Source organism: Lytechinus variegatus, chromosome 12 (genome assembly GCF_018143015.1).
Source record: "Lytechinus variegatus isolate NC3 chromosome 12, Lvar_3.0, whole genome shotgun sequence".
Classification (NCBI taxonomy): Eukaryota; Metazoa; Echinodermata; class Echinoidea; order Temnopleuroida; family Toxopneustidae; genus Lytechinus; species Lytechinus variegatus.
In genome coordinates, this window is record NC_054751.1 from 30,936,019 (window position 1) to 30,954,774 (window position 18,756).

At 34.3% G+C, this 18,756-nt stretch overlaps 1 protein-coding gene across 1 annotated transcript; it reads right to left on the reverse strand.

Moving 5' to 3' along the window:
* Positions 1–1,339: 1,339 nt before the first annotated feature.
* LOC121425706 (transmembrane prolyl 4-hydroxylase-like) lies at positions 1,340–18,404 on the reverse strand. Its single transcript, XM_041621874.1, has 9 exons — positions 17,823–18,404; positions 14,554–14,635; positions 10,612–11,137; positions 9,956–10,013; positions 6,851–6,996; positions 5,597–5,687; positions 4,531–4,657; positions 3,564–3,672; positions 1,340–2,230 (listed from the first exon to the last, which is right to left on the reverse strand). The coding sequence occupies exons 1-9, from the start codon at positions 17,985–17,987 to the stop codon at positions 1,999–2,001; spliced, it is 1,536 nt and encodes a 511-aa protein (XP_041477808.1). The 5' UTR covers positions 17,988–18,404; the 3' UTR covers positions 1,340–1,998.
* Positions 18,405–18,756: the final 352 nt, after the last annotated feature.

The window sequence follows — 18,756 nt, forward strand, 5'->3', positions numbered from 1 at the left end:
AACTGGTTCACGGTTTATTCTTATTTTGGTTTTTATTTTCATAATCTTCTGATTTTTTTTATATATATGAATATTCTAATTATATTATATCTAATTATCAGGACTGCGAAATTTGATGTAACACCGACATATTATTTTTCTTACACTCTCGAATCAATATCTTTCTTTTTTAAACCAATACGTTTATACGTTTAAACCAATACCAATACGTTAATGAATGAAAGCGTGGATAATAAAAGAGAACACACAAAACACGATTTACTGTAAATAGGTTTAATATCTGACATAATTAATGCGATTCCTTATCACATTCATTATGATTACCTTGTCAATATATCATCGTTTAAATAACAAGAAAAATCTACATCTGATTATTTACAATCTTATTTTATCTTCATATAAGGTATATACAGAGTAACTTTACTCGAATTTTCAACAATAATTCATGAATTATAAGTTTACTTATTTAAAAAAGTAATAAGATTATAATCAACAGTCGAAGTACGAAAGAAAAAAGTATTCAAAATACTTAAGATACAAAAAAAATGAAAAAGCCCAAATATCTTAGATATTTATTAGTTTATCTGAAACATTACATATCCAATAATAGGACAACTCCAGCGTCAATCTTGATTCTGAGCCTATCTCTAAACTATCTGCTATGTTTATTAATGTTCCCTTTATCACAATACGGAGTTTCGCTCCACAACGTATGAAGGGATCAAGAAATCAATGAATGTATTTTCAAATGTCTTTCACGACAAAGCACAACCAAGAGGTCTTTGTCGTAAATTGGTGAATCAAAATAGCAGACTCGTCCTCGACTCTGGACAATTGACAAATTTGTCATTTTGTCAGCTCCGAAACTCAGGACGAAACTGCCGTTTCGGATCAGCAATATTCGACAACGACATTGTCAACTAATATATTTACTGTGTTCTTGAATACGTCCCAGTTAAAGTAGCGAAAACTCCCTATCGTTATAGGATCAGTGGCGTACCCAGGATTTTTCAGGGGGTGGCATATTCGTGCGCCAAAAATTGAATAGAAAAAAAGAAAAAAGGTCTTCAAACACATTAAAGGATTTCGTACCAGAAATAAATTGACCAGCAAAAAAAGGTCTCCAACCACAAATAAAGGATTTCGTACCAGAAAAAAAATTGACAAGCAAAAAAAAAGAAGGTCTTCAAGTTCTTCACTTGTGGCTCGTCAGGGGGCAGGGGTACGTCCCTTGCATGAGTTGTGACTCTAGTGGTACGCTATAGTGGTTATGATAAGTGACGAATGAAAAGTGAAAATTGAATAAAGTTAGCTATCCTCTGTCTCGTTCAGATCATGATATTGAAATTACCTCGTTACAAACATTTATGATAATAATAATTTAGTTGTCTGAGGTCTGTACCACATAGATGATGATCGGGGCCTCGTCTTACAAAGAGTTACCATTGATTCAATCAATCACAACTATGGAAGGCCAGCAATGTCAACATCTGAACTACATGTTATTTTCTAGGTATGATGTATATTCATACATTCACTGTTTTCTTGACAATTCAGTCTGCTTTTTGTTTTCTAAAGACATTGTGAAGATTTCCCAAAGAAAAAAGTTATGGCGTTGATGGATTTCCATACAATTGAGGTTGGTCCGATCAATCAATGAGTTCCAGTTCTCTCTTATTTAGGGGAAAACGGCACGTCCAAGTTATCTTTCATTAGATGTCTCTTACATTTCCGATAATTCAAATTGAAAGAGACTCTCTTTCAATTTAATTATCGGAAATTTGGCAAGAGATTATCAACAGAGGAAATCCAAAGGCAACATAAATCCGCCCGAGATATAAATCATTTCAAATCTTGGAATTTCCTTTATGGGTTCATTGCATTATTGCGTGAGTATGATCATATCAATGAAGAAACTTTACCATTAACATAATGCTGAAATGCTACTCATGTTTTTGGCCAGCCCCTTCTGAAAGACCAAAATGTTCCACTTTACCATCATCTTTCATCAAACGTTGACAGTGTACATGTAGGCTCGATTGGATCTTGTTTATTATAAGCATCTTTTCTCGAATCACAAGACGAATTGTTTGTATTCTTTTCTAGTTTGGGAGAATGTTTCGATTTATTTTGAGCATGTTGAGATAATCCTGCTGTACTTTTCCGTGGCTTGGAATGAAGTGATGCTGCACGAATGAATGGTCTGAGTTCGTCCATATATCGCTGTTGTCTGGAAAGAAAATCAGGAAGGCATGTTTTTTTTTAAGAGCTGACAGATGACAGAGTTTACATTCTAAATTTCCAAGGATTTAAAAAATAATAAATCCAGATCGGATGTGAATAGTGACCAGCCTAATATAGTTATATACATTGTGGATTAAAATATAAAGTTAAAAGACTCGAATTTAAATCTTTTGAGATTTAAAAATGAATATTTAATATTTGAAAAGATAAATTTAATATTCGGCTTTTCATTATTCACAGTCGATCTGGATTTTGAAAATAACTGCAGATTGCTATGAATAGTCATCAGCTGAAAGATTTAAGCTCTAAACATTGTTGATTTAGAAATGAAGCTGAATAGCTTTTGAGATTTAAAAGTTTATCCTTAGGATTACACATAAATTCAATACTCGACTAATCATTATTCACAGCCGATCTGGATTTATTTCAAATCCTTGAAATTTAGAGTTTACAGATTGAAGGAATGTGGAGCAGGAGAGGGAAATGATAGATGAAAGTAAAGAGCAAAATGTAGATGAAAGCAAAGCGAGTAATCTTTCTGAATTTTAAATCCAGAAGGCTGTGAGTAGGAACCAGCCAACCGTTGAATTTATTTCGAATAATGAGGATTGACGTTTAAACCTCAAAGAATAACATTCAAATCTTTATTTTTTCAATTCAAATTTGCAATGATTAAATGTAAATCTGATTTTTGTCTGGTCACTTCACAGCCGTTGTGAATAGTGATATGTTAATTATTGTATATATTTTTAATCATCAGGATTTGTTTTTAAGCTCGTAAGGCTGAAATTAAAATCTTTAAGCTTTAATTCGAATCAACAACACTGGTCGCTCTTCAAAGTAGTGGATGATTTCAATCCTTGAAAATTAGAATGGAATGTATCTCAACGTTGATCAAAACAGTCATCGAGTCTGGATGCCTAAACAAAATGGTATTACAGATTAACTCAAATTTATGTCAATAAAAAAATGATGATTTTTTAGAATAGTTTTTCAGATACAAAGCCATGACGTAAAACAATTTTATTAAATCAGAGCAACCATGGCCACGTGTGTTCAAAATCACCAGTATGAAATGCATGTATCAAACGAATTCCATGTTTGCAAACCTCTATTTTTCTATAAATTAAAAGAAATCAAACACGAAAGTTTTTCCTCATCCATCTCAAAATTGTTTATAATGCATTTTTCAGTTCTGTTGGTCAGTATATAAGTATCTGTTCAATTTCTGACTAAAAATCGGAAATTCGACTCCAAGTTTCATTTGTTCAGAATCATCTCAAAGTGAATGGAAGGGGTCATTGCCGTGGCATAGTTACCTATTGTACACGTCGTCAACTGAAATCCAGTTATTGGCGATCCATTTGACCCCACGGATGACTTCACAACCCCCGTGCAGTGAGTGGCCCCTGCTCGTCCCGAGCCAACCTAGTTTTCCAAAATAAATATATATCAAAATGAAATAATTTTTGATTGAAGGAACAAATGGTCCTATGGTACTTTTGATGAGACAAACAGAATTTGAGGGAGTAAATCTCCGACAAAGACTTCAAAAGGGGATTGGTCTTCAATATCCAGATGTTCAAAGGGGAATTTAATGGGAAAAAGCATATAAACAAGGAGGTTCGTTTTATTTCTAGGGTGATTCATTATCAAAATTTGGTTTGCAGCGTCATGTGTTTATTTTAGTAATGATACTTGGAAACTTTCAATGAGACTTCAAATTGAATGATTGAAATCGAAGTAGACAGAGTTGAAATAAGACCTTTGTGTAGGTTGAAGTTCCTGTTGTTAACATACATTTCAGGGCAAGATATTGGCCATGAAGTTTACATTATGCACGACATCAAAAACAAAATCACCCCGCTCCTCGAGGAAAAAAAAACAGTCATTGCATAAAATATGGGGCAGCTGCTCGTATATGATGCATGAATCAAAATCTTGAAATTCTAATTTCTTAATCTTTGATGGACTCTCCTCAAACCTTTGCCAATAATATTGATGCATGAATCAAAATCTTGAAATTCTAATTTCTTAATCTTTGATGGACTCTCCTCAAACCTTTGCCAATAATATCAATGCATGAATCAAAATCTTCATATCCTAATTTCTTAATCTTTAGTGGACTTTCCTCAAACCTTTACCAATAATATCAATCATTTTTCTGGTATTTTCACAACAATCTATTCTTAAGGGTGAACTTCCCCTATAAGCCCTCTATATTTTAATTGGGAAAGACAAACATGATGGCAATTAAAAAAAGAAACGATGATGTCCGAAGGATACCTGTTTGAGGGTCAAGGTTGTGGTTATACCACATGATTGCCTTGCCTCGCTCTGCCTTGACCACTAGACTGCTATCGTGACAATGGTCAGTCAGGTCCGTGTAGTCATATTCCAGCTTTCTCTCATACTACGGGGAATAGGGGTGAGGGAGGAGAGGGGGAGAGAGAAGGGGGATGGAAGGGGATTCACCGTAGGATAAACAAAGTAAAATATACTATATTAATGTACAAACATACATGTATATGAAAATAACTTTTATCATATTGATTATAAACATTCAAAAAATATGAATGTATCACTCTATCAGAGCCATACATATATTGGTTCTGTTTTTCTTAGTAATCCAATTAAATTATTGTGAGAAATTATATGACATCTATACATTAAAAACAAGTATTTTGAATAAGATTGGATTAGAAACAAAATAAACATTAACCATGAACGTGTGGTAAACAAAGTATCATTACCACATCAGTGACCCCCCCCCCCTCCCTCAACAAAATGTTTAAAGATCAATATTTTTCCCGTCCATTCATCAAAGCTGTAAATGTTATGACGCAGCAATATGTCTTACATTTTCATTATGACGCTTTGCTGTCATTTTTTTTCGGACCAAAATATTATTCATTATTCATTTTGTAGTGAATACAATTTTTGGGGGGTGGTCAACAGCCCCCTCTGAAAAATCGTACCTAGGTCCCTGCCAGGTTCAAAGACTGGGTCGAAATGAGGTAAAAACTTGCAGGGGTTGGTTTGAGATAAATGCAGCTAGGGATGCTAAACCTGAAAAAAATATCATAAGCAAGCGAAGCAGCAAGTGAGCAGAAAATCTGAATAATTAAGTTGTGTTTTTTTTATCTGATGTCAAATAAATGAGAAATGCAGAGAATTCCGTTGAAAAAAAATCGTCTTAAATTACAATTCTGTGATATATCCTATGAAAAAACAAAACCCTAATCGATTTGCCCCTGAATACAGGCCTATACCACAACCCCGTATAATTATTACTTTAGTGAATTATTTTGTGAAAAAACTAATAACAAAGGTGTCATTAAACACAAATTACCTCAGGTGTATTGATGTCCATGTCTGCGAAAGGAAATGCAGTCTCCCCTCCCTCATCTACATCATTTAAATAGTAGAGTATTGTTATCATCCTGTTAATTAAACAAAGAAATAAGACAATTAACAAAAACCTTTCGTGTTCATGATTTGGAATGTCTGAAAATAAAAAAATATTTTTTACGTTATAGCCCTTCATCTTATCGAATTAGCCGGTATCTGTTCATTCTCATGTTCTTTTTTTTCCGAATATGCTTATCCGACTTTCAGTTAGGGTGGTATGGTTGTTGCTTTTTTCATGAGAATAATCTTTATTATCCCTGCCTTCTTTAGAATATTCTGTACTGTCATTTGGATTGGTATTTTGATATCCATGGTTTAGTTAAACCTGGATTAACCAAGACCACACTTTTTATGGAGTACCAGTTATCAACTTATTCACCAATTGAAAATTATTATAATCGGGCTACAAAAAGTTGTCAAAAAATAATTGATTCTCTAATTGGGAAGAATAGGAATATACAAAATTTAAAGAATAATATTCATTGGCAAGTCTAATTGCCAGGAAAACGGTAAAAATTTTATGAAGCCCAGCGTTCCATAGTTCTGGTTTAAAATTCTAGTTCAGACTGGGGATAAACTGGGTAAAAAAAATTATCAAAATAACGCCTTGAAATTTCAGAACACTAAACCTATGGTGACACGACATTCGCTCCGGCGGCAATAACTCCGGGATTTATTTCGTCTAAGATAGAGTGTTTGCGTTAGGGTTTCACTATAGGGTCTTATGTTATGTTTAGGGTAAGGTTTAGGATAGAGTGTAGTGTTTAATCAATCCACGAGCGTGTGGATCAAAGTTTAGCTTACAGCGGAGTCATTGTCACAAGAGCAAATGTCATAGGACCTGTCCCAGACATCTGATGACGCAAATTATTCAAAAAATGTAATTCATGTAAAGGAATGTAATACACAGTAAAAAAATATATAGCACATTGTTTAGGCATGTTAATCTAACAAGGTGTTGTTCAAGGTTTTTTGTAATTGTTTAAATTTTTCAAACAAGTTGTTAAAATATTTTCAACAGTTGTTTATAACAGTTGTATAAAAAGTTTAAACAATAGTTGTTAGAGTGACGGGCTTAAACAACGTGCTTAAAATTTTAAACAGCGTTTTTACAGCTAGTGTACAAAGCCATTTGCTGTATGGGGAAAAGGAGGAGTTTACCCCACATCCACCCCCTGCAGCGGCTCAGACAAACCTGCAGTAGCGGCAACGTTCCTCGTGGAATGGCGCCTCACGTGATTGGTTGAAAGTAATACCCGTATGTCTGCACTCGAGGTCTGACGTCACCTCACTACTGTCAAAATGGGCGTGGTAATGTCCGCCTGGGCGATAACGCACGACCTGAATTGAACAGGATTAGTGATCCAGTTACAGAGGTAAAATTGTGTATTTTTACTTGCTTGAATTCTGCAATTCGATACATTTTTTATTCGATACACTCTAAAAAAAAGACTGAGTAAAAAATGACCAAATATTGTTTAAAATTTGGAACTTGCATGTTCGTTGGGTAAGATTTTGTCCCATACTATGTAAAATGCATGTTTTATGGGTAAATTTTACACAGTATTATTTTGGTTTCATTTTTCCCAACAAACATACATGTTCCTTGTTTACCCAATATTGGGTAAACTCTTTTTAGAGTATACTTTAGATTTTGATTCTTTCGACAATCAATGATTGAATTCATTCGTTTTATTCAATCATTTAAAAATCATTATACAAACCAAAAATATATACAAAATCATACATGAATTTACAATATAGTTTAAATGATTAGGGGCCTAAAAGCAAAAGCTTGATGAGTGGGACACCCAATACATTCTGTTCAATAGGCCTATGCCTATTGAACAAGAAGAAACATGTTCAGCAAATTTACATTCCAATAAACCAAAGATTATTATTGTACACAATTTGCACTCTTTATCATATTTCTACAGACATGAGAGAGGAGAGACGCAACTGAGAAATCACCAAATTTAACTAAACAAAACAATAGACGATTTTCCGCATATATGCTGTTGAGCATTCTGTGCTTATATCAGCTCTCAGTGACAAGTATATTATATCAAAGTTTGAGAGATTATATATTGATCGCTAAGTAAGCATCTGTTCCCCTTTCCACATTTCCCTTTTCCTTCTCATTTAGCAGGCTACATTTATTGTTTACCCTATTTATTATCTAAGTTTTGAATATACATATACTACATGCTGCTTATCATTCACCTAGGCCTGTAAGTTTTATCAAATATTTGTTGTAGGACCCTGCCTATAGTGGCAGGAAAGGGAAATTTTCCTACTATTTCCGGTGAAGGACCGGGGTAATTCTATAGTTTATAAAGATGACAATACATTTTGTAATTATGTGACTTACAATCATATATGGGTGTGTGTGTGTGGATGAGGGAGTAAGGGTGTGTATATATCGAGGTGTCTTTGTCCTTTATAAATTAATTGGCCAATAGACAAGAACATTTTCATTTTGGGGCAATTATAATGAACTCGAACTTAGTGATTTGTTTCATGTATGGTATTCATTCTTTCCGTCACTCGCATGAGCTCACTGCTATGTGTTTGAAATAATTTATAAAAACGTTTAAAGTGAATAAGGAACTACAATGCAATATTGCAATTGATTAACTTATTTGAAAGTGCACAATGAAAATACAGGAAATCAATCATTATCACAATCTAAAAAGAACTCACTGTTTTTGACCAGGTTTTATCTTTTTCAGAGGGAAAAGACACGATAAAACTATCCCGCCAAAATAAGAAAACACAACAATGTACATGTATAAGCCCACGGTGTATGAACTTCGTAAGTGAATAATCAACACGTATTGGCGAAGGAACTTTCCACGATAAATGGTTTTCACAAAATATACCCACAAAAGTATGAAGGAAACGCACTTGTGAGTTGCTACGACTGGACACATATACCAATAAAACCCTTTTCTTGAAATGATTTATGAACAAACACCGAATATTTAACAGATTCTTTTGAAACCGCGCTATAGAGTTCGAGTTGATAGAATTTCGATTTGATACCGCACGACCCTTTGTAATTATGCCAAGCCTCAGATTTCTCGGCTACACCCTTCTGAAAATAAACATAGTATGAAAGGAATCTTTTCTTCTATGACGTGATAGGTTACGTAGTGCATGGTATTCTCATCCATCTTTCTTGTGGAATATACTTCCAATTTGAATGTGAAATTTCGTTAGGGAATCGCACAATAATTCGGTGAATCTAAATATGAAAACTCGGTAGAACCAGAATCGAGGTTACAGCAGTGGAAATTTAAAGAAAAACATTTAACAATTTTAGAAAAGCAAATTTCAATCAAACAATTACCCAAGAATATGTCTTTGTGAGATAACACAGTATTTTGTTCTTCCTTGTCAATATTTTCGAAGGCTTCACTGTAAACACGTTGATCTATCTCATTTCACAAAAAGAAATAACATCTTACTGTTCATCAATTCAATATCCTGTCGCACTTTAAACACATTTTCGCCAACTCCTGAAATTCAATACTTCAATAGTTGCAAATGTCTTATGCATGTGATAAAATATGAAATTATCATTATCATATTCACTTGCTAATATTTTTGGATGATCTTTGAATGTTCTTTAATCCACCATTTGATACTGTTTCCATTTTTATAGTTTCAAAATCAAATATATATTCTAACTTAATGGCAAGAACCGAGAGAGAAATTAATATATGTGAGGTGAATCTGATTACAATTAAGAAGGGTGTGATCGAGGATAAAACCAATCAATTTATGTATATTGAAACGTCACCCCTAGTATTTAAAAGGGCTCCTGTGGAAACTTAATTACAATAAATACTTAAGTGTGAAAGTTTTATCTTATTCGGGGTATTCTTATTTTGTAAAATTTTTTACTACCGAGCTGATGAGAAAATTATTGTCATTTATATTTACTTCTTCAAGGTTTTCCGCTCCATAAAAAAGAAAGAAAGCAGGAAAACATTATGATAATAGTCAAATTAAGAAACATCAATCTCACAAAAGTGGAACATAAAGTTAAAAAACAATTACAAATCTTGATGAAAAATTTTCCTTTGGTTTGACTATATACCTATATTCCAATTCAATCATTCAAAATCCAGCAATTAATACTAGCAGATTTGCTGAAAAAAAATTACATTTTGAAAATATGTTTACCCCTTATTTATACTTCGCATTGATATTACATTATTTACAGGCATTCTGGGTGTGTGTGTATTGTGGAAAAAATGCATAAAGATAATGAGTATCTTTTGTAAATTCTTACTTGCATTGATTCGCTCGTCTGCACTATTTCTGGAGAAAGTCTTGTAAGTGCGACAATCCTGAACAATATCAAACAAAACAAGAAAGGGTCAAAACAGAAAATTGGAGATAAATAAGGATGAATAAAAAATCATTAAAGCAAACATGGGTGGGAGAAGGGTTAACGAGGTTTGATAACACGCGTTTGACACAGAAGAAAATGCACTCAATATATTTAAATTTTTTTTTTAATGGCAGAGATTAATCGCAGATCCTAATGATTTTAATCATAACTATTTCAATTACATAAGCATTTTAAAAACGTGCTTTTAATAGTTTGCTTGTCCTAAAATCTTTGAAATGTTGTTGGTCTGTTTGATTTTTTTTTTCTCATTTTGATTGTTTGGGAGATTGAACCAAGAATCTATCATAAGAAACTTAGAAACATAAGAGAAAGAAAAAGAGACTGTGCAGGCCCTACATCTATATATCATGAAATGAGTCATTTTTTTAAACACAATTATTTTCATATGTGAAAATGTATATGGCTTTTTATCTCCCCTGTAGGTGTTGTGTAATCAAATATTTTCACGTCCTTCAATGATTAACTATATACACCTATTCCTTAAAATATGATTCAAACATATTGAACTATATAATGATCGATTATAGGCATACCTTTCCTGGATGTTTTGAAGAGGATGTCCACGTTCGGTATTAGAGCTTATCCAGGTCTGATCACTGACTCTAGTCCTCCCTTTCCATTTTTTGACCATCCTCCCTTCCTGCCCTTCTCTCCTCCACCTCTCCAGCCATGTTCGGATATCTTCGGCAACACTCGGCATTTCCGAAACTTGCCACAATTCCTTCGCGTCGAACCGAGCGTCCGAATCATAGTCGAGCTGCAAATCGCCCATCATTAAATCCAGCATTGCTTCCGACACGTTCTGCTGACGGAGATCGGGTAGACATCGTAACGCTTCGGCTTGATCGAGCAGGAGATCACTGTCCGTATCGCAAATCGATAGTTTGTCTTTCCAAAATGTCTCGTTATAACCGTGTAAATGAGCATGAGACATCAATGACTCGGCATCATTGTTCGTTAGGGATCCTTTAAAGGCAGTTCTACTAGTTTGAAGCCCGCTTTCGGAAGCCACTCGTTTGATGTAGTTTGTTTCTTCGTGAGTCAAAAAGTTAGGTATTTCTGAAAGACAAAGTAGTTTGAATTTTTTGAACTATTTCATGGAAATAAATATCACGTGTGACTTTTCTGTAATTTTAAAAATGAAATGATGAGATATTGAAAAACCAACTCCACTCGTTCCCTAGTAATTGTCACCAAGAAACATCTTCAACACTGATTATGACATCATCATTCTATCGCTTGTTTCATTCCGAACTGTGTTCATTATTCTGCATTAAATGTGGACATAAAACTTACAAAAACGAAAGTGCATGATGTCATTTTGACACCACGTCCACAAAATGACAACTATAAAATTTACCTTGAAAAAGTCCACAATCTCATCCTTGACAATTCATAACATGTAGAAGACAGTCGCATTTCGAATTCCTTCAATTTCGGTTCAAGTTTGATTGATCTGAAATACACTATCTTGACAACAGCTGCCATCTGCAATTTGTGGTGGTGACGATATTGTCGATGGAATGTGTCCGAATTTTACTAAATTTAAAGAAATAGCCTATACTGTTATCCTGGGATACTATGAGATCCCACAATGCTTTGTTAGCCTAAAGTAGTAAAGTGAAAGAGACAGGTTGAGGAAAAACATGTTCGCAGTAAAATAAATATCAAAACAACAAACTTTTATAATTTGTAATCGTATTTTATTTTCCATCATTCTTTTTCGTGTTGTTATCCACCATTATATTCACCTTGTAAGGCACACTGATTTTTATGGGTTGTTTAAAAAACTTTATAATTGTGATGATAAGCAATTTCCTTGATGAAAAATGGAAAAAAAATAAAGTCATTGAATATCAAATTAGCATATAAAATAAACTATTGTTCAAACATCTTCTTCGATAGAATAAAAAAAAATGTTATCTCATTTAAAGGGTCAGATTATCCTTTATATAACTTATTCCGTTACTTCATAAGGGATATACTTTATACGTCAATTTTTTTAATGATGTAATGAAAACTCAGAACAAGAGGTAAACATGTGATTGATACGAGTGATTGGAGGAAATGTCTTTTTTTAAACTATAGAAATTCAATGATTTCGTTATTTTTGTCCGAATTCGATGTGATTTGTCTTGTTTTGCTAGTTTTATTTCACTCTTTTGGGTCATTTCATGAGAATATCAGGCATAAAAATCACTTTCAGAGTAAGGGTAAGGGCACTTGAATGATGTGGGTGAATCTCTGATATTCATTTGATTGGGTCATACTACATACTTTTCATATTATCTTTTGGTATCGAAATCTTTTTCAAAGTTCGTTCTATTTAATCTCTCTGGAGATATCGCTCCCGACCAGCCCTCCAATCTTACACCTGTTTTGAGAGGTTGATGACCTTTTAACTTTGAAAGTTCAATTCCAATCATCGTGGAATATTTTTCATTTATGATACAAGTGGGCGTTGGTCACGTTGCTACTATTAAAAATAATTGAAGTAAACTGACGCATTTCTAGGATTTCACTCGTATTTTTTTGTGGGGGGGGATTTGATGTGAAATTACCTGTCCCCGTTTCCGAAAAAAAAACTGTCAGCAATAACAAGTCACTCGAATTCTATCTATCACAATTTTGCTTTATTTAGTTCAAATGGCTGAATTGTAATAGTTTATGACAGTATACTGTAACTTGCAAAAGAAGTTAAATAAATTATTGTGTGATTGGAAAGTAGTATGAGAGAGCGTATGTGGGTGAGTGCGTGTGTGGGTGAGTGAAAATGTGTGCATGTGGGTGTGTGTTAGTGTGTATGAGAGATACAGACATGAGAGAGACGGATGTGCTCTGGGAGGGTGTGAGGGTGTATGTGTGTGGGTATGTGAATATGTGTGCATGTGAGTGTGTGTTAGTGTGTATGAGAGAGAAAGACATGAGAGAGACGGAGGTGCTCTGGGAGGGTGTGAGGGTGTATGTGTGTGGGTAAGTGAATATGTGTGCATGTGGGTGTGTGTTAGTGTGTATGAGAGAGAAAGACACGAAAGAGACGGAGGGGCTCTGTGAGGGTGCGTGTGTGGGTGGGATTGTAAAGGAATAGTGATTGTGTGTGTACGTGTGTGATGTGTAAGAGGGCACCTGTGTGAGCATGGGAGTCTACTTTAATCGCAATAACTTCATTAACAACTGTTAAGTTGATTTCCATTTTTATTGTGCATGTTTTAAAGGTTTATTTCCTTTCGATGTAATCAGGGCAAACCAGAAAGCAAATTTTGGTTCAATATTCATGGTTCATGTAATCCTAGTAATTTTTTTTTATCAAAATGCACTGATACACTCTTAAAATTGTTGGGCAAAACGTCCCAATTTTTAACTATCACTTGGGAACATACTGTCTACACAAATATTGGTTGAAATCTGTCCAAATTGGGTAATAAAACCAATAATTGGGTAATAAATTGGCTCAATTGGGTAATAATTGCCCAGAATGTATATTGTTTAACCAACATACGTTACCCAACACATTGGACAGTATTTTGCCCAACATTCCTGAGCCTAACATCACCTTTATATCCCTATTTATATGTAATCAGGACAAAACAAAAAGCACATTTTTTATTCAATATTAATGAATTCCTGTAATCCTAGTAATATTTTTTATTAAAATGCACTGATAAGACTGTACTCACCGTGCCTGACATTATATCTCGTTAAATGAAGGAAATCAGCCATGTTTGATCTTACATTTATATATTATAATGAAGTACGAATTGATTATTGACTCCTACATTTGCATATGAGATCAGTCATTCATATCGCTGTATTGTGGAACTATCAATGCTCTTAGTAAAAAGTAAAAAATGCATTACAAGAAGCGTAATGTTTCTTTGATTTCCCACAATCTATTCAAATTGAACTTGTTTTTCGATGGACTTCGCCATTGACATTTTCAAAATAGCAATCGTATCCTCTGTGGTTTCTTAGGCACAAGTTTGAAGTCAAGGTCTCGATTTGACGAAGAACACTCATTGTCGCCTGACCATGATTTTTTTCCAAGTGACCTTTTCCGAATATTTGGATCAAGGAGTATTTTAAATGCAGGTCGGAGTCAGATAAAATTTTGACCCAGTTCCGATTGAACTTCACTCTTTGAGGAACAAAATTTGCATTGCATGATTTATATTAATTTTTGTTTGAGCTGTATGAAATAATTATTGTGATATGTTTGCCCCCCTCCATATTTTCACGGGGCGATCGCCCCTAACCCCCCCCCCCCCTTACAGGATCGACGTCTCTGCGAAATGGTACAGGAATAGCACTTTTCCGAGGGTCTTCGTACCCTGATGAAATGAATTTCGTCAGAAAATATTTTTATTTTGTCAGTAACATCATATGGATATGTTCACATGGCGATATTCACATTCCCTGAACATGACCTTATCAATCAAAATGTATAAAATACCGGTATTAAATGAAAAGGAACTCACCAAATATGGGTGGATGCATCGCAAGTGTTTTCATCTGTACATATCTGCCTGGTTCGATCTCAATATATCTCACATGTCCAACCTGATATTTATTTCAATAAATAAGAACAATTAAACGGATTATGATAAATGAAGTCAACGAGATTGAATACGATTTTTGATACGATAGTTGATTAAAAAATTTAAATAATTTCTATTCATTTTTCTACTCTTAGCAAGAAAGGATGGATAAATGGTAATTAATATGCATAAAATTATGGGAAGTAATGGAAATTACTTCCTTCAGCTTTTCGAGTACATGTATTGACGATTTTATATACCCGAACAATTATCTCCCAGAAAACAAAAAAAATGACAAATTCTCATATAGAAGAGGTTGCTCAGATTTGAGATATAGTTCCATGCTGTTAAATTTAACAGAGTATCATTTCCATATACACAAAAGTGTCAGGGACAAAAGCACATCTGTATATCATTCTTTTTAATTTGGAGTGTATGAATACATGGGCACTATAATGGTAAACAGTTTTTCACATGGTAAGTTCACCGGCAGATCCTTAGTTGGGTTGTTTGGATACAAATATCTTTATCTATTTTTTCTTCAATTTCTTTTAAAAAGACAAAATATATTGAATCATTCTTAATGTATGAGTCCGAACGTTTTATTTATTGTTCTTCGTGAAAAAATTTAGATTATTATTTCTTTTTTGGGGGGTGTTGATTGGTAGATGGAATGTGAAGAGTAAGATGTATACGTATTAATGGTGCTATGGTGTACAATAATGCGACGCATAATTCCAAGTCCATTCCATGAATTCATATAAGAAAGTAATACAAAAGTACAATTTCTTATATCAAGCGATTGCAAGTTGCAATCAATCGCTCAATGTCAATGACCAATCAAGATCATCGTTACATGCGCACTCTGTTTAAAAATATTGACCAGGAACCAATCAGTGCGGTTCTTTCATATTTGCAAGTCATCGCAACCCTGTTTACAGATAGAGCACAGGATGACAAAAAGACAAGCATTCATTAACAAGTTCATTTGATGTTTCGTATACATGTTCATTGATAAACCTAGCTCCGCTAAGGATAATCTTCATGCAGAGAGATTTATATTACTCGAGGACAATGCCAGCGATATGAGTGACATGATCATAGCAGAGATGATTGGAGTCATTAGATAACAAGGACACGGGGGTCAGGAAGTTAAATGTATGCAGGGGTTGTCTTGTCTCACCTGGGGCCCGTTGCAGAAAGAGTTGCGTTTAAACGCAAGTCAAAAAATCAAGCGCAAGTTCCAAATGCGCGCTGTTGATTGGTTGAAAATCCAAGTTGCGCATGATTTTTGGCGTTGCGATTGATTGCAACTCTTTCTGCAACGGGCCCCTGGTCTTTTTCTTTTATCGCATTTGCCGACACATGTATGGGGAGCCATTTGAACATTCAATCCTATTTCTTTTTATGTATATGAATTTTATATACTTTCGTTCTAAAATCTAATTTATTGATCTAAATATATATATATATATATATATATATATATATAATATTAATCTCGATATTAAGAAATCGATTTTTTTTATCAAGAATCTTGTCAAGAAAATCGTGTCGAGAAAATCATTATGTGTGGAGGTGCCGTGGCCGGGTGGTCTAAGGCGCCTGGCTATACATGAAAAGGTCCGGGGTTCGATCCCCGGCCGCGGCAGCTATGTCCGTGAGCAAGGCAATAAATCTAAAATGCTCTTGTATCCTGCTTTCAAATAAATGGAAATGCTTTATGCATTATTGATAACTAGGTGTAAACTTGTTTTAAAAAAAAATTATGTGTGTTTTATAAAAAAATGCGATTCTTGTTACAAAGAATTGAATTTTTGATATCAAGAAATGAAGAGTATATGGCTTGCCATCGGATCAGTATACATTGGATAAACCTTTCAGGTGATCAAGGAGGACAGGTGAACAGGAGCATCTTACTGTGACTGACAAAATGCAGGTACATCTCAAACACGATAGGGAAAATTAATATCAGATGGGTTTATAGATAGATAGATAGATAGATAGATGGATGGATGGATGGATGGATGGATGGATGGATAGATAGATAGTATCTTTAAATAATCGACAATTGAATAACAGTGACCAATACGTATAAATCTTAAAAACTCACTGTCTATGAGCATTATATGAAATATAGGCTACAAATAAATGCGTACAATCACATGGTTGTAAGTATAATAATACAAAAATAGTATATAGGCAATGGGCGTTAACAGGATATAGATTATATAGCTCCTAACTATATAGCTACATGATATACATACCGGGGGCTATTTCATAAAGCTTTTCATAAGTTAAGACGACTGGTGAAACTTTATTGCCTGCTAAATAATCACCACAGAACATATAATGGTAAATATCATTTACCACAAGAAAGGATCACCAGTCGTTCTTAAAGTCACTCTTAACTTACGAAGTGCTTTATGAAGCACCCGCCAGGTTACTATTACATCGATTCGATAGATGGTATATTAATATAGGCCTAGCTGTATATATACAATCTGATATATGAAGTTAACTTAAGTGACCATGGAGGAATTCCTCCGTGGAGCGATGGAGGATAGGCCCTTGAAAGATAAAACAGAGAGAAGCAGAGAGACACAACGAGAGAGAGAATGGTAGAGAGGAATAAAGGAAAGAAGGAAGGAAAGGAGAAAATAAAGAGAAAGATGAGAGAAAAGAAAGAAAGAAAGGAAGGAAAGAAAGAAAGAAAATGTAAACGAGAGTGATATACAATATGTATAATATACATATTGAGTGGTATATAGAAAATGAACGATTTTGCTGGAATAGATAAAGAAATATTTTATTCATTACGACTAGTGATTACGAAAAAAGTTAGAATAAAAAGTGCATAGTAAATAGTGTTGTAAAGTATATTAAAATATTCATTATAATTCAAATACATATGTAAACATATATATATATATATATATACATATATCATTTTTCAGGAGATGGTTATAGCAGGCTGAGAAACAGGAAAGAATATGCAAACAATTAATATAATTTCTCATGGAAGGGGCTAATAGTGAACAAGAGAAATCTGAATAAATTTCATACCCATGGAGGAACGAATATTCACAATAAAAATAAATATCAACGATCAAGATAATGCAAAACTTATCGCATTTTTATGTCTGCAAAATTTGTTTGTATTCAACGATGGATGTAATGATCAGAAAACGAGATCATTATAGACTCACTTTAATCGGGTGATATTGAAATAATACCATCCGCTCCGGAACCTCCTCTATTGGGGTATAATTCTGTCCTTCCGTTGCGCATCCATCGTCACACGACAGTACATAATTATTGATGAAGAATATCCATGAAAATACTGCCAGTATTAGTTCAACGTTAAGTTCCATTGTTATGGCATATCCAATTTGAATAAATAATGCACTAAAAAGATGATGGAATGAAAGTTTGTAGAGGTTCGGAGAACTTTATCGACTGGCTCACTCGCAAAATTGTTCTTTGCTCATGGTAGGCCTATTTTTAGAGTAATAGGAATTCGGGATGCCCGCCTCTTCGAATCGCTTGTTCCCATTTGTTCTGGAATGATGATCTGCATTGATTCTGTAGAAGTAGGATGCGGGCCGGAGATGTCATTTCGATGATTTGAAATGTAGCCAAATGCAGGTGGGAGTTTTGTTGATATTTCCTGAAATGAATATAAACACGGGCTATTATTCCACTGGTCTGGGAGGGCTTCCCGATAAATGCTCCGACTGTTGAGAGCTTGCGATCTGCGAGCGAGCAGAGCCAATTATTTTCGAGCGAGCTGAGCATCAACCGCGGAGAGTATTGTGGGAGAGATGGGGGGGGGGGTGAGTCATATTTGAAGGAAGGGTTGTAATAGAATTTCTTGTATTTTTTTTTTGAGAAGTAGTTGTTGGGGTGAGACAAGACGTTGGGAGGAAGGGAAAAAATGGAAACCTTTGCAGGGAGAGAACGAGAGATAGGTAAAAGAGAAAAATAAAATACAAGTAGACAGAAAATACAGAGAGTGACACGGGAGCAGGATAAACAAAATCGAAGAAATTCGAAAGCGATAGAACGAAGCGATTGAGCTTGTCATTGGGGCGATTTGCATTTCCAAAGTGATATTGGAGGATTTCTTAAACACTTTTGCTG